This window comes from Myotis myotis, unplaced genomic scaffold, assembly GCF_014108235.1.
Source record: "Myotis myotis isolate mMyoMyo1 unplaced genomic scaffold, mMyoMyo1.p scaffold_m19_p_23, whole genome shotgun sequence".
NCBI lineage: Eukaryota > Metazoa > Chordata > Mammalia > Chiroptera > Vespertilionidae > Myotis > Myotis myotis.
The window spans coordinates 2,693,939-2,710,722 of NW_023416328.1; the positions used below are offsets into that span (position 1 = coordinate 2,693,939).

Here is a 16,784-nt window from a genome sequence, read left to right on the forward strand (position 1 = left end):
GGCTTTCCCCTAAACCAACACAGTAAGCAAACTTTCAAAAAACGGGGGTCCTATTACCAACCAACGCCCAGGACTAACTGCTTTAAAATTACTGCATAATTAGATTTAGCTGAATTTCACCATTAATTAGGCAGCCGCGCGGCAGGGAGCCTTTGAAATCTGAGAAAATGGGAAAAAATCATCTGAGGCGCGTTTGGAGAAACCCAACTTCAATACATCTGGACGAGGCCCAGCATTCGGACGGTCCCCACCTCCCTCCCCTCCCCGGCGGCCGAGGGGTCGGGGCTGGGGCTGGACGGCGGGGGGCTGTTTGGCCCTTGGGGTGCGAGCTCGGCCCGGGCCCAGGGCCTGGGCAGACCCTCTCCCGGGAAGGCTGGCTGGTCCCACGGCCGGCCTCGCGGGTCCACACGTTTGTAGGGCCTGCGACCCCCGGCCCCTCGGCCCCGGCGCGCCCCCCCCGTCGCCCCGAAATCCGCCTTACCTAGAACTCGGCCCTGCCCGCAGCCAGCTCTGCCCGCGTCCAGCGGCGTCCGCGGCGCGACCCCCTCCCCGCAGCGCGGCCCGCACGCGCCTAATGAGCCAAACAACCTACCGGTGCGCCTGCCCTCCCTTCCCCCCGACCATTAAAACATGGGAGATCGGCGGAGGATCCAGACTTTGGCTTCCCCGACATGGATGCTCGAAGGGAGGGGAGACGTGAAATCAACTCTCCTGATTGCTGGGGGGGGGGGGCAGAGAGAGGGGACCCCCCTTCGCCCCCCGAATCCTGCTGCTTTAATTACAGATCATCGCGCACCCACCGCACCGCCTGGCCGGGCAGAGTGTAGCGGAGGGTTTTCTGCCTGCAGATGGAATGGCCTTTGGCCGCCCCCCTCCCCTCCTTTTTTTTCTTTTTTTTTCTTTTTGGGAATCAATGTGTTTCCTATTACCCGGCCCTGCCGTGCCCGGCAGCCGGGCGCGCGGAGCAGTGGGAGACGCCATGTTGGCTCAGCTCGCAGGACCGAGCAGAGCAGCTTCGAGGCAGTTTCACACGCTCGGGCTCCCCGCCCGCCCCCCGGCCCCCACCCCGCCCCGTCCGCCCGCCGCCGCCGCGCGGGGTGCACAGCCCGGCGAGCAGCTCCGCGCGCCCGCAGCCCGGACCTCCCGGGGGCGCGGGCGGGATCCCGCCGCCACCGCCGCGCGTAAGTGGGGGCGGGGGCGGGGGCCCCCCGCACTTTCCGCCGCGGCTGCCAACTCCGGGCCCCCGTCCCCGCGGCCGCCGGATGCTCCTCCGCGGAACCGGCCCCGGACGCCGCCCGCTAACTCGGAGCCCGGCCCCTGGCGGCGCGGGGACAGCCCAGGGTGCAAGGCCGAGGCTGGGCGAGCGCGCGCCCTGCGATCGGGCCAGGAGCACCCCCCCTCCAGCGCCGTGTGCCCCCAGGTTTGTTTGAAAGTGGCCAGAAGCAGCGATCGCCCCCCTGCCTCACCCCCCCACCCCTCTCTCCTCGGACTATTGTTGCCTTTCGCGTCTAACTGGGTTCGCTCACACCCCCGAGCGCCGAGAGGAGGAGGGGGAGCGGGGCTGGGAGAGAAGAAATAAAGCGAGCTCAGATCGGAAGAAAAAAAAAAAAAAGCAGCAAGGAAAAAGAGACACTTAAAGGGAAAGAGTCGCCATGTTTAGCAGCTTTTTTAAAGATCTCGTCAATTTCACACAGAACGCGCCCGCTCGGTTCCAGCCCTCGCCTTTTGTCCGATTCAGTCGCAGCAAAAGATCTTTTGTTCTAACTCAGCGTGAAAAGAAAAACTTTCTTTAAATGCAATAAACTTAAACCAAGCTCAAGAATCTAAACAGATCCTCCTCCGGGCCACTCTTAACACAGACAAGAGGTTTTGTTTTAACCGTTTGAGAAATGTGGGGAACTGTTGGGCTGCCTCGCAGACACCCCCCGTCTGCTGCAACTCAAAGAGACCGAGAGAGGACACAACCCCGGCGCCTAGGACCCATGCTGGAAGCAGAATAAAACAGGCACCGTCTTTGGCTTGGAAAAATCATCAATTATCATTTAATGCCAATAATAATTTACAACAAATGGCTGTTTACAAGAAGCTAACACAAAACAAGGCAGGAGCCGGGCCTGTGTGTGACTTTAACTGGACCAACTTCACACGTTCTGCATGGACAGCACTTGGTGCGAGAGGAGACAGGAGACACCCAGGAGACAAGGACCCACAGAACCTCGACCCAAAAGGTCAGGGCTCTTCTGCCCAAGAACATGCTTAGAGTCATGTATGTGCGTGCGGAGCTACCCAAGGAAGCGGAGGGTGCGATGGGGACCTGCCCAGATGCTCACATCACACCAGAGTCCTGCTCTACATGCACCGCCTGGCACCTGAGTCGCCAAGTTTAATAGACTTTGCAAAATGACCCCTTTTCTTTCTCCTCCCCTCCCCACCCCGTTTTTAAATTAAACCACAACACAGGGAAATGGGGGGTGGGGTGCTGGAGACAGAGCCTCAACAAGAACAAAATTGCAAGCTCCCAGGAGCTGAGCTTTCTCCACACCGGGAAAGGGGGGTGGGTTGGGGAGGAGGGAAGAGTCTCCCAGACAAAATAGCCCCTACTTCCACTCAGCACACCCTGTCAGTCAAGTTTCCTTCCTTCCTCCTCTCTCTCCCTCTCTCTCCTTTTTCTTAATTTGGCTCCTCAGGACCAAGGGTCCCATGAGCAGTGCGTCCACACAGTCTGAAATGTCAGGATGTCCATGAGTTTTCAGGCACAGAACGCCAGTGGCCCTGTGTCAGGCCCTCACGGAAGCGGGGAGGGGACAGGCAGTTGTCACACAGACAGTAAAAGCAGACCCCTCAGCACAGCATTCAAAATCCTCTCAACAGCTACGCTAGGTAAGAACCACAGAATATATATATATATTTTAAAATCACACCTACTTCAGGAAAAACTCCTAGCACAGTCTCCTGCGTCAGAAATGTACAAAACACTATTTTTTTTTCCTGATCATAAAATAGATACTGATCTCCAGATTTCTAAGACTTTGCACAATACCTTCTCTTCCCTAAGCAGGCACTTAAGTGTGACAAATATAAGGGCCTTTATTTTTTTTTCCTGGAAAATCCATTTTTAATTAAAAAGAGGATTAGGGGAAGGGGGGTGGTTTACCAAATCAGGATGGCACTTCCTAAAACCATAGATAAACCATTAACTTCAGCTTCCCCTCCCCCCCAACATTCCCAAATTAAGCAGGCAATAACACTGGTCCACTTTGGAACAAACTGGGGATCGTAAACAAGTGTGCCCTGCAGCCCCACTGGGGACAGCTCTTAGAGGGGGGCTCTTGTCCATGGCAAGTCAGTGAGTGGGGACAGCCAAACAGGTTTCAGATATCAAATAATATTTTAATTTCTGAATACTTTCAAATTTTCCTTGGAATATAACACACAAAGACTCGACCAAACAGTTCAGTTATTATAACTTTTACAGTATACAGAAATGTTGCACTTTAAAAAAAAAACCTTCAGTTTTTTTTAAAACACAAACTGTAAACTCTAAGATACTGAATCAATCACATTATCTATAAGTGCCAACAGTGTTATTTTGTCATGCTGATTTCAATGGGTATTTTTTTTTTAAAAAGGGAATATCAACAGTTATAATACAAAGGGTTTGCAAATATACAAACAGATAGAGGATTTTTCATAACAATTCAAGAACTAAGCGGGACCCAATTCAAATTACAAAAGTCACTTTTTATTCAAAACCTCAGCATGTGTCTTGGACACATTCCTTGGCTGCCAATAAATTCCACAGTTCATTCTCTTTCTTAAAATATTTTTTAAAAAGCTAGGTTTGTCTTGGTGTCTTTTGGGGGGGGGCGACAGGGAGGGGGAGTTAAGTGTTGTATGTGGTTCTTGCAGATCTCAAATTAGCTCAACTTCACCTAAAATTTTTGGCCATCACCTATAAGTGCGTTCCCATCAGTTCTGAGTTTCCTTTTAAAAAGTTTTAATGTCTTCCTATGATATTTTCATGGACTCAGTTTTAATTCTTGCAGAACATATATTTTAAGGATACACAGTTTTTAAGAAGCCAAGATTATATCAAAACTTATTATAGAACCACAGAGTAAACTGGTTTAGAACCAGGAAAATACAAAAAGAGAACAGCTAGAGGTACAGACACAGGACAATGAATAATTTGGAGAAAAAAAAAAAAAGACTTACTTTCTCCATTCTGCTAATTTTCTCCCAATCTCCTTAAATGCACTTTTAGCAATATTTTTCAAAAATTTACCAAAAAAAAGAGAAAAAGACTAATTTCCTTTTTATACAAAAAAAAAATGATAAGTAGCAAGTTGTTCTGACCGACACAGGAGTTGGTTTTTTTTTTAATGCATTCTGTAAAAGTTCATTTGACAGTCTCTTAATTTTTTGGAAATTCACAGTCCATTAAGTTCTTCCCCTCTCTTCTTTTTTTTTAGCAAACGTGTAACATCCTTTTATATCCTTTCTTAACAGAAGGAATTAAGCAAACAAACCAGTCTTTTGCCTTTGCTTTCTCTGCTTCTCTCTCCCTTCTGACTTGGATTTTTTTTTTTTTTTATTGAATTGCCATATACGGCCAGTTAAAACTGCTGCCGGACAGTAACATATCCCTGATGAGGGTTTCGATGGGGGTTTTACCTACCAAACGGACGAAAAACAATTGCTCTATGACTGAGGAGGAGACGGTGCGCAGGGAAGGGAGGCGAAGCAACAGCTTCCCGAATCGCGTTGGCTGGTTGGGGTACTGGCTCCTGACATACTCTTCCAAGGCGCACTGGGACTTTTCCTGCAAGCTCTCCACGTGAGCTACATCCGACAGACCACAGGCATCTGGAAGAAAGTTAAAAAAAAAAAAAAAAAAAAAAGGAAAAAGGAAAATTCAGTCATCGGATGAAGAGGTTTGCAATGGGTCACATGAGGTGTGTATACATGGCTCCGTCAAGCTGCCCAACCTCCAACTCCCTCAGAAATGCCTAGGACCGAAAACTTGGGGGGGGGGGCAGGAGCTGGAGCTGGTCTTGGGGTATCTGCGTAAAAAATAAACCCCAGTTCTGTAGCTCTCCAGGCTTCCCTGTCCCAGCCCCAGGCTTGGTCACTGGGAGGCCCAGGCAAAGTGCACTGGCTGAAATCTGGCTCAAGTCAGTAAACAGAAAGACAAACAGATGAAACCAAAAGTGCCCATGCTCCTCCCCTCCTCCTCTGTAAATAATAGTTAGGCTTATAATTATAGAGGGGGGGGGGTGGGCGACAGCCCGGCCCAGCGTGGAGGAATGGCATCCACGACCCAGCCTGAGATTGTCCCCAAAGAGGGCGACTCATTTTTCTCCGGTCTTTGAAACTGATTTAAGTGGCCCTTTAAAACTGATCTTGTCAGTTTAGCCCATTGAAGGGCAGCCATGCAAACTGTGATCTCTCTGTTCATTTGAGCTGTTTCTTTCCCCCCTTTCTTCTCTCTCCCCTTTTCTCTTACCCCCCTTTAGTTATTTTTTTTAACAACTCAGGCCCCTCCAGAGAGATACCCCCCCCCTTCCCCGATATCTTCAGGAAAACACTTTTCTTTTTCTGATACGTAAAAAAATACAAGTGCCTTTGAAATGAGAGGCTGCTCGGTGGAGGCGGCGCAGCCTGTGACCTGACCTCAGGGGGCTCCCCAGACAAGACTGGGGCTGACACACACACATTGTGCATCTTAAAGCGGGGCTTGGAAATCGGCCCCTTCCACCCCAGGCCCCAGAACACACATGCAATGTGCTCCTGTGTGTCTCCGGGACTCTGCCCGCCTCTGCCCGCCCGGGGTGGGTGCCTGTGGTCAGGCATGAAAAGATCTGTTTGCAGAAGACTCTTCTCTGAGCACCCGCACCTGTGGTCTCCCCGAGACTCAGATAACAGGGACCTTTATCTCTTGGTGGGGTGATGTGCGCCCCCCACACAGGCCTGGGCCTTTTGCAAATAGTAATAAATTAAACTGTTAGGACAGTATCAGGCATTTCTCTCCTTGAAAGACCCAGGGGGAAGGCTGAGACTAACAATGATGGCAAGCGATTCACAGCCACCCCCACGGGCTGGGAATGTGGTTGGGTGTGGGGTCCAGGGACTGGCTGAAGGAGGCTGCGGGGCAGGAGGCCATCAGCAGGCTAGGTTTGCATCAGGCAAACGGTCCAGTGGTCCAGTTCTGACAGGTCTCCCCGAGGGAGAAGACTCCAGATTCGAGCCTCTGACATAGCCATCCCTTGCCCGGACACTGCCCTTTAATTGATCACCTCAGGACTTTTGAAGGCAGTGAGGGGGTTTTATGAAAACAGCAGCGATATAGGAAAGACTCAGAACCTGCCATAGATTGGGTCCCCAGCTTTCCTTCCCACAATGAGGAAGGGGCTGTGGGTCTTTTTGTCCACCACGCTAGCCACAAAGCTCTCTCCTGTCCCGATTGGAGCTGAACTCACAGTGGGGACTAGGATCCCAGCCCCAAACCCACGTCCAAGTGGTGGGTGTGCTCCATTGGGAACCGCTTCCCCGCCTCGGCCTTGACAAAGGGATCAGCTGACAACTTAGCACAAGAAGGTGGAGGGGCCAGAAGGCTCAGGTGTGGCCCACAGTGCAAAGCCAGGCACTTGCAAAAATCATTTGGCCTCAAGAGTTAATTAATATGAGATCTATTGCTCACACAGGTTAAACTACATGCAAACTAATTAGATTTCATCACGCAGTCGGTGATGGTTTTATATCGCCAGCAACATTCATACGCTGGCAGCCCAGGTTGGCAGACACTTGGAGTTGTTTGGAAATTGCCTGAAGTGTTTGCCTGGCCAGGGGGGAGCAAGAGGCCGGACTCCCCAGGCCCCGGCAGACACTCTGAAGAGTTATGATGGCCCCTTTCTCCCTCCTGCCCCTGCCTGGCGGCTCGCTCCCCTCCCCTGGCCCTCTGCATTGTCTTCCTAAGAATCTGGTTTTCGAAATTGGTGCCCTCCAGTTGGCTCTGCCTGGAGCTCCAACTCCTATGGAGTTAACAGGCAAACTTTCCCCTGCGAACGGATGCCAGGACCGCCCCCAGGCCCAGGGGCATCTCAGGGAGGCGAAGCCAGGGTGACAGAGAGAACCGCTGGGGTTGACAAGACCCCACAGGCTCAGCTGGCCCAGGGGGCCTGGGCTAAGGCTGTGTGTGTGTGTGTGTGTGTGTGTGTGTGTGTGTGGCAGAAGCTCACACCCCAGCCTGGCAGGAGGGCAGCAGGCCCCGGAGGCCTCCCCTTGGCCCATTTGAGAGTCTGTGTCTGCAGCATCCTGCCTGCTGCAGCCCAGCCTTCCTCTCCTTCCCACACAGGCCTGCGGGGGCCCAGCAGCTACTCCAAGTTCTCATCCAAGTAGCACCCAACAGTCTGGCCTTTCCAGGGGGAGGCTGGTCCCTAACTCCGGGCTAGAGCCCTCGGGCGAGAGCAGGCCAGGCCCCTTCCTACCTGAGGTGAACAGGACTATGGCCTTGAGGCAGCTGTACTCGGCGGAGTCCACGTGCAGGGCCTTGAGCTTCTCCACTTGCTCCTGGAAGATGCGTATGTGGTCCATAAAGGCGACCACCCGGTCGGCGGACATGGGCGAGGCGTGGAGGCCGGCGGCGGCCAGGAGCGGGGCGACGTGGAGGGGCATGGAGCACTGGGCCGCGTTGAGCACGAAGAGCTCGCTCCAGGTGAGGCGAAGCAGGGCCACCTGGTCGGTGATCTGCAGGTCGGGGAAGAAGGGGATGTTCCGGGCCCACTCGACGGCGCTGAAGAGCATCCGGGCCGCCAGTTCGCAAATGTTCTCGATGCCCATGATGTTGTTGGGCTGCATGCACTGGCTGCCGAAGCGCGACGTGGGGTAGGGCTCCGCGCGCAGCAACAGAGAGATATATCCCGACAGGTAGGAGTGGCAGTTGAGGGGGTCCCCGTTGGTCAGCGCGAACTGCCCGTGGGTCGGCTGGGTGGGCGGCATCCTGCCCCTCTGGACCGCTGTGGGGGGACAGAAGACAGTGTCTGGTTAATGCGTGGCCTGGGGCCCCCCCGGCGCCCCTCGCAGGGCCTGCCCCAGCCCGACCCCCACCTGCCCCAGAACAAGACCCGGCAGGCCTGCCCCTCCAGCCCGTGCGCCCGGGAGCCGCCGGAGCCGCAGCTCCCCCTGCCATCCCCTCCCAGGCCGGCGCTGGTGGCCACCAGGCACCGAGCCTCCCAGGCCCGCCCGGAGCTGGGCCGCGGAGCACCCGGAATTGGCCACTTCGCCTCGGGGTCCCGGCGCGGTGGGCGGGAAGCAGCGTTCTGGGGGCATCTTTCTTCTTTATTGCTAAACAGCTGATATTTCTTATTGATTGGAGGAGAGGGAGCGGGAGGGGCGAGTCTGGGATGGGCTGGGGAAGGAGAGCCGCTTTTGCAAAAGACACAAGGGTTCACCCCAGACGGCCTGTGGCCGCCCCGGGATGACTCCCCCAAACCCCAAGCCCCAGCCCCGGCTCCGGCCCTGCCGGCCCCGGCCCCAGCCCGGAGGGGGACTCCCGAGGAGACACGAGCCGAGAGCCGAGGTCTGCCGGCAGCCTGATCAGTGTGCTCGGAGAAAGGAGGGAGAGGGAGAGGGCGGAGAGAGAGGCCGGCGGCGGCGAGAGGAAGCCGGGGACAGGCGGGGAGGAAGCGGCCGGCGCAGCCCGCGGAGGGCCGGGGAGGGCCGGGGAGAGCCGGCGAGGCTCGGGCCGGGGCTGTGATCGGTCGCCGGACGGGGAGATCCGCTCCCCAGAAACACAAAGAAACGCCGGCGACCGCTCGCCCCAGCCCGGAGCCCAGCGCGCCATTGGCCGAGCCTGGCTCGCGGTGCTCGGCGAATTTGCTATCACAAAGACCCAACTCGCGCGGAGCGAAAGCGGTCGCCGCGGGCCCTCGCCCACCCTTCCTTCCCTGCCGATCGCGCTGTCCTCCTTTCAAAAGTGAAAGGAAAAAAGAAAACGGAGGGATTTTTTTTTTTTTTAGCAGAATGTTAATCCACGGAGGGTCACATGAGCTCAGCCCGGGCGGCAGCGTTAATACGGCGAAGTGCATAAAATTGCCATTTGTAATTTGAACCTCCTGTACAAAAGTACAATCTCAGGTTGGGTTTTTTTTTAGAGGGTGGGGGCTGGGGAGAGGGGGGAGGAGGGACATGTGTTGAACATGCAGGAAAAACCGGGGGAGAGAGAGAGAATCTGAGAGGAGGGAGAGGGAGAAGTAAAGGCTTGAAAACAACAACCATCAGCCACCACCACCCCATCCCTTGCAGAAAGGCGACTCGAAGGAACTCGCAATCCACGCAAAGAACAGGAAACCGGCCCAGAGGAGAGAGCGAGCAGATCAGGCGGCCACAGCATGCGGATCTGGGGGGTCAGGGATCCGGTGCCGAACTTGGCTTCTAGCAGCAACCCCCTTGGAGCCGCCCACGGCCAGGCAGAGCCCGGGGCTCCGGATCCTGACCCCGAGCAGGCTAGCCACACGCACCCAGGGCCCCAACCCCGGGGCGGGCGAGGGGGGGGGGGAGAAATGAGAGGCCGATACCTTCCCGTCTCATGCCCACTTTGAGGCACTTTTTGAGGCGACAGTACTGGCACTGGTTGCGGTGGTGCTGGTCGATGGGACAGTTCCGGTTGGCGCGGCACGTGTAGCTGAGGTTCCTCCGCACGCTGCGTTTGAAGAAGCTCTTGCAGCCCTCGCACGTGAACTGGCCGTAGTGCTTGCCGCTCGACTTGTCCCCGCACACCACGCACTCGATGTGCTGCTGCTGCTGCTGCTTGTCGCCGGCGCCCCCCTGGCCGCCGCCCGCCGTCTGGGCCGGGGTGCTGGCCGGGCCCCCCTGGCCGGGCGTCTGCGGCGTGTGCGGGGCGCCGGGTGGCGGGCCGGGCACGGGCGGCGCCTGCGAGGCCTGGCTGCCCTGCGAGCCGGGCACCTCGTCCTGGGGGTCGCGCCACGTGCTGACTACCATTGCCATATCTATGGGGGCCGCGTCCGGGCTTCCTGCTCCCCTGGCTGCGGGCGGCGGCGGCTCCCGGGGTCGCGGGCTCCGGTGCGCCGCCTTTTGTGTGCGCGAGGGCGCGGGAGGGCGCCCCGGGTGGCTCGGGGGGCTGGTTGGTTGAGGTTGGTTAGTTTTTCCTTTTTTGTTTCTGCTTTTGCAAAGTTTTGGCGGTGGCTGGTCTGGCCCGGTGTGTTTGTTTTGTTTGTGTCCCTCGGCTCAGCTTTGTTGCTTTCGGGGGGCTTTCCTCCAGGAGGGGAGGGGAAGGGCCGGGGAGAGGGAGTGGGAGCAGAACGTGGAGAGAGGGAGGGGAGGGAGAGCTGCAAGTCGATTGTCTGGCTTCAAGAGAGAAGTAGGAGGCAAAAAAAAAAAAAAAAAATCTCTCCAAAGATCTCGCTCGCTCGCTCTCCCTCCCTCTCTCGCGCTCAGAGCCGGTGTGCCTAGGAGTTGGAGGAGGAGGTAGAGGAGGAGGAAGAGAAGGAGGAGAGTCGACTGTCCGGGGGCCAAGTCCAGGGCAGCCCACAGTCAGCCATTCAGGAAAGCCATCGAAATCGGGAGGACTAGGAGCGCGGAGGCGCCGGTCGCAGGGGCGCCCAGAGGGCCGGGCAGGCCGGGGCGGAGGCCGGCGGCCCGCGGAGTGGCCGGAGCGCTGCCCGGGTCCGGGGGAATCAGCATGAAAGTGGTCCGCGTCGGGCGCTGCGCGGCGTCGTCCTGGCGCTGGGCCGCCGCCGCCGCCGCCGCCTGCCCCGGGCGCCCGGCTCGCTCCGGCCGCCGCCGCCCGCTCGCGCCGGATGGAGGCCGCTCGCCGATCCCTGCGGGCCGCCCGGGCCGCCGCCGCCGCCGGAGCCGCCGCCGAAGCCGCGGGGTCGGGCCCGGAGCCGCCGCGTCTAGCGCCGCCGCCGCCGCTGAAGCCGCTGCTGCCGCTGCTGCCACCGCCGGAGCCGCTGCTGCTGCTGCCGCCGCCGCCTCACACACATAGGGAAAGAGTCAACTCGCCGGCGGCGGGGGAGAAAGGATAAGAGAGAGAGAGGAGGGCAGATCACCACCTAGAAGCACATCCTTCGTGCGCAGCGCGGGGAGGAAAAAAGACGGAGAGAAAGAATGAAAGAGGGAAAAAAAGCCAGCACGGCACCCGGAGAAAGGCAACTCGGGGAGAGGAGGAGGCGGAGAGGAAACACACACACGCGCGCACGCACACACACCGCGGAGAGAAAAGAACAGAGAATCAAAGTGATCAAATATGCTAAAAAGGGGGGCGCGGGAGGGAATGCGATTTATAGGCGCCGGGGCTGGCAGAAGTGGCTTCTCCGCGATCAGCTCACTGAGCTCTCTATATAGTGAACTTTGACACGACTGCTGCAACTTAGCGCACGTTGCCATGGCGACGGCGCGCCTTATAAGGCAGCCGCCGGGGTTGGCCTGGCCCGGCGCGCGCGCGCCGCCCCCTCGCCGTCATTGGCCGGAGCGCGGCGGCCCCGCCATGGCGGCCGCGGGCTCAGCTCGGTCCTAGCGCGAGCGGCGTCGCGGCCCGCGGCTCGGGGCGCGCGGGGGGAAGCGGGGGGCCCGGGTGGGGGCGGCCACGTCCCCGCCGCCGCCGCCGCCGCCTGGCGGGGGGGGGGGATGGGCCCGGGCGCGCGGCCCCCCGCGCACCCCCGCATCGCGCGCCCCGCACCCGAGGTTTCCGCCCCAGCGCGGAGCGGAGCGCGGCGCGCAGACAAAACGCCTCTTAAAGGCTCCGCGAGCGGCTGGGGATGGGATCGAGGACTTCGCCTCTTGGCAACTTGGCGAGGCCACGAAAGGCGCCGCGCGCGCACCACCCGGGACTCCCGGCGCATCTGTGCGCCCGCGATGCCCGAGAGAGAGAGAGAAGTCCCCCGATTCTTCGCAGAGGGGTAGTGGGTGGGGGTGGGAAGGCGCCGCGTGCCCAGCTCGCGGGCAATTTCCAAACGAAAGATTTGGTCAAACCCGGGTGGCGGGAGACCCCTCTCTTAACCAACTCCGATCACTTGCTTGGTTTGATGGCTTTTTTTTCCCCCCCTTTTTTTTTAAAGAGGGGAAAAAAGCTCTTTAGAGTCTGTCTTTTCCTTGTAGGGTTAACATTTCACAGGTATGTGGCCTGACATTTTAATTGCTCAAATAAAGCATCTCGGATGCGGAGAAGCAGAAATAGACTTCATCTCATTGTCATGACGCAATTAAAATAAATGTCCCTCAACTTTATCCTCTCTCCTTAGTTTTGACGAACTCGCAAGCCAACATCCTGCCCCACACCCAGTCAGGGCGAGAGGGGAAAAGACCGATGTTTGCCCGCTGATGGGCAAGCAGAGGCCGCCTCCAGCCTCCCCTGTGTGTGGCCTCTGCACACACATGTAAGTGTACATGTATGAGATGCACATTTGTCAATGTACACAGACAAAGACTTCAGCCACTTGCACTTCTAGGTCGTGGAACAGATAAGTGCGGACTTTATTGTTCCTTAAGTTTCCTTAAAAGCATTCATATAGCCATTAAAACACACCCAGAGACTCTGCCCCATATTGGGGACAAGACCAGTACAACTCAAGAACCACACACCAGCCATACTCTATCCCGAGAAATCGACTGCAATAAGGCCAACGTCACAGTCTCTCCCATTCTGCTCCATGGGCTAAAATCACAGGACTGTGTCTCTAAATTCCAGGGCGTTGGGTTAAACATCAAACATCTAGAATGGCCCCCCCACCTCCCAGAACACACACTATCCCAATGCACCTCTCTGTGTGATTAGAAAAAGTTAGTGGATTATGGTTACTCCGTATTTATGAAAGAAAATGGTGACTCCGTCATATACACTTTGCACCAGGAAAAAAGCTGTACATTGGTCAGCCCACCAGGTTTATGAACAATTAAAATATTTCGCACGAAACACGCCGAGCTGCCGGAAACGTGGACACACAGAAATAGTAAGGGACGACCACCAGAAAGCATCCTTGATAATTAAAAAAAATTAAAAAGATGAAGAATTGTTTAGAAGAATTCGCCACACGTGAAACTGACATGTGTAGATTGCATTTTGCATTCCATACCCTTTGCACACACAGGCAGAATACAGGGTAGGGGCTGAGTAGAGATGGAGGCAGATAGGGGCTAGTTTTAAGGGAAGAAAAAAAAATATCCTCTTTCCGCTTCATTTCTGAAACCTCTTAGCTCTCACCCTTTCCCGGCTGAAATCACATAGTTCAGGAAACAGTGAATGTTCTGGAAGGTGGGGGGCAATTCTCGATGTTTGATGCAGGTGCTGGGATGACTTGAAAGTTGTAAAAAACCAAACCAAACACAAACCTATAGTGGACAGAGAGTTCTCCTAAACCTTGCCACAGAGTCAAGGCAGGCTGCGAATTTCAGGTTGATGACAGGCACCATGTAACTTTCTCCTGAGGGGGACAAGGAGCATGGGAGAGGAATTATTCCAGGGAAATATTTTCCCCCTTTCAATCTCTGTGATTTGAGAAATTGCCCTATGCTGCAAATGTCAGTGGATCTGGGGCAAACGCAGTAGAGTTGTGGTGGGACTGGGGTTGACTAGGACGTCTGATGGGCATTCATCCATCTCAGTTTAATAGATGATAGAAAAACTGATGATGGGGAAATCTTAATCTCGCCTCTTGTACAGACACTTCCACAGCAAGAGCCACCTTTTACACACATGCAGGTGGGGGGAATTCTGAGGGGGACGGGCTTCCCCAGTTCAGTTAGAGAAACTGGGTGTTTGAAGTCCAGTTTGATGGCCTGAGATTAAAAATGAAGATTTCCCCACCGTCCCCAACAGAACTGGAGCCTGCCAGGCTCAGGACCTCAGGGGCTACCAGGAAGTCAGAAGTGTTTTTACTTTGTATTTTGGGACCCATTCATAGCTATGCAGATGCAATTAAAAAGCCAAAAAAAAAAAGTACTAATTGCAGTTATTTTTACTGTATGAAAGGACTGCAGACCGAGAAGAAAAAAAAAGAGAAATAATTAAAAATGTCTTACTTAGAGATGCTCATTTCTCTGAAATACAACAGCTCTAAGACTAACCGCTAAACATCAATATATTGTTACCATTGGAAAAAAATAAAATAAATCCAGCCCAGTCTTTTATTGCAGATGTAAATTTATTTTAATGAGAGGAATGGCAAGCTTTCATTTGGCCGGGAGAAAGTTGGAAAAACATTGGTCTTCCTCTGGGGATCCCAAGCCAAGCAAAGGGAACCCCAACCCAGGAATATGATTCCATTACAGAAGGCGGCCTGACCACAGATTCGGTCACCAGATGCATACAGACCCCAGCAAACGCCGAGTTTAACTCTGAACTCGGTAGCAGCCAGCCCTGTCCACCACGATGCATTGAATTGCTCCTTCCCTTCAATCTCCTTCTGTGTGTTTTCCCTTCCAGCACACGGCAGCTCCCTGAATAGGAGAAGGGGCCTCTATTGTGTGCCTCTCAACTTCCAAGTCAATGCAATTTTTAACCGCTGGCTTGTGGTACTTTGAAAATCACCAGGGGCTGTCAGAGTTGGGTACCCCTGAAAAATTTACAGTGCTCAATCGGAGCATATGCCGGGAGGGAAAGAATTGCTGGAGACTGCAGCAAGTGCAGCAGTATCTGTCTGCCCCCTAGTGTAAGAGTCCTCGCTGCCTAAAATCCAACTTTAAGAGAAAAGGGGTTCTTAAAGGGGAACGACTTGAGGCTCGCGGAGGCGCAGGGGAATGAAACTTCTGGGCCTTTTCCGCGGAATCATTGCCCGGGATTGAAAATTAATTGGCTCTGGCTGGGTTGGACCGGACCCTCATCTCGCCACCTCCTGCGTCTCCCGTGTCACTGGCGGCGAGGTGATGATTTTTTTCTCCCTCCCCCCTGAACCGGGTTTCTGTGAGTCCCTCTCACCCCCTCCTCTCTTTTCCTTTCTCTGTCTCTGCCGTCTCTCTCGCTGGCTTTTTTAAAAATGAGGACCCCGTGCCTGGATCGTGCTGGACACAGCCCAGAACGGCTTCTTAAGTCAGCCCGCCGCGGTGGCCGCACACGGCAAAAAGGTCCACGTTTCCCTGCAACCCGCACGCCAGCTGCACCCGCCCGCCGGCCGGATGGTGAGTACCCCTCTTCGGCGCGATTGTCCCCCTCGCTTCGCCCACGCCGCGTCCCCCCCGAGCCGCGGCCCAGGCGCCCGGCGAGCTCGCCTCCCTCCCCGCGCGCCCGGCCGGCTGTCAGTTGCACAAGGTTGCAAAAATGTAGCTCAGCGGCCGATCCACCAGGACATGCTGATCCTCCGGGGCGAGCCTAGCAGCTCCTGAGCTGGCAAAGCGAGTCATCTCCTGCCTGGAAAAACAGCTCGGAGGACCGCGTTGCAGTTTGCGCTCCCGGAGGAGGCGCTGGGTTGGAGCGGACGCGAGGAGGCGGCGAGGGGCGGCCCGGCGGTCTGTCTGTCCCCTTCGGTTTAATCATATTTTGGCACCTTCGCAATCGGATTTCCCCCCTCGCCCCCCTCCACCACACACATGTAATAAAATATGGCAACGCATTGAATGGACCGTCCCCCCCTTCCCCGAACCCCTTAAACCACAACCCGAGGCATTGCATACACGTTAGCAATACGATTTTTTGAAAAAAAATCCCCAAGTCATCCCCAACCCCACACGGCACCGGGAGAAAAGTGAGAAAGCAGAAAGAAAGAGGGGGAGAGAGAGAGAGAGAGAAAGAGAGAGAGGGGGGAAAAAATACTGTAAGCAAACATACCAAAACCGTATTTGCCTTGCTCAAGATCCCAAATCGCTTGCATCTTCCTCCTAAAACTGGAAGAACTGTCCTTTAGTTTGGCGGGTGCAATACGCGCTTTGTTGGACCCCTGAAATGATGTGTCTTGGATAATTAAAGAGACTCTCTCTCTTCCTCGGTGTTTATCTAAGCGATTGTGCAAACTGATAAAAAGTCGGCGCTCGCCGGCGGGAAGAGGAGGAGAGGTGACGGGAGCGCCCGGCCACCTGGGGGGGAAGTGCCTTCCCGGGTCTCGGGCGCGCCGAGCGAGCCTTCGGGAAACCCTGCTCGCTAACTTTAGGGCGAGGAGGTTTCAGGGAGCTGGTACATAGCTGCTGAGGAATGCGAGCCTCGCCTTTAAGAAAAAAAAAAAAAAAAAGAAAGAAAGAAAAAAAACCCACCCCAAACCGTAGGTAGGAGATGTCTGGAGTGATCCTTGTCTCTCATCTCATTCCTTAGAAGGAAGAGTGCGTTGTTACACCTTGTTTGGGGCTGGAAAGACGAGACTTTCAAAACACCCGTCCAATTGGAGAAAGAAAAAAAAAAATCTCCGAACTTAATGAGTTTAGTCGGAGGCTGGGAGCAGGCTAGACTGCTCAGCCCCAGAGAGGCGCCCGCAACTCCAGGCGATGTGCTGCGAGGCAGGGGCGAGCGAGCCGCAGCCGGATTCCACTGTTTTGGGGTCGGGAGGGATGTAGGGCTAATCCTGCAGCAAGTTGGGAGGAAAGAGAGGTGGGAGAGGAGGGGGGAAAGGCAGCAGGCTCCTGGGTCAGAGATGGGGCTGGAAAGAGGAAGGCGATGTTTTTCCTAGGAATGTGTAGGCACCCTCGTTTTCCTACTTCGGACTCGAGTTCTCCCCAGTGAGCTTCCCCTCTCCCCTGCAGATCCGTGCCCCCACCCCCCAGTCCCAGTCCCCATTCTAGAACTTTCCTAAAGAGGAAACCTGTTCCTCTGGGGGGGGGGGAGGGGTTCCCCATGTCTTGTCATC

General features: G+C 55.6%; 1 protein-coding gene across 3 annotated transcripts; it reads right to left on the reverse strand.

The window, feature by feature from the left end:
- Nucleotides 1-2,019: 2,019 nt before the first annotated feature.
- Nucleotides 2,020-16,097, reverse strand: NR2F2 (nuclear receptor subfamily 2 group F member 2). 3 transcript variants are annotated; one of them, XM_036355689.1, is made up of 4 exons: nucleotides 9,576-11,347; nucleotides 8,264-8,407; nucleotides 7,488-8,015; nucleotides 2,020-4,866 (listed from the first exon to the last, which is right to left on the reverse strand). In XM_036355689.1, the coding sequence occupies exons 1-4, from the start codon at nucleotides 10,003-10,005 to the stop codon at nucleotides 4,592-4,594; spliced, it is 1,377 nt and encodes a 458-aa protein (XP_036211582.1). In that variant the 5' UTR covers nucleotides 10,006-11,347; the 3' UTR covers nucleotides 2,020-4,591. The 3 variants fall into 3 exon arrangements, with proteins under 3 accessions (XP_036211582.1, XP_036211585.1, XP_036211583.1); XM_036355692.1 differs by lacking the exons at nucleotides 8,264-8,407; nucleotides 9,576-11,347 and adding an exon at nucleotides 15,779-16,097; XM_036355690.1 differs by lacking the exon at nucleotides 8,264-8,407.
- Between the last annotated feature and the right edge of the window lie 687 nt (nucleotides 16,098-16,784).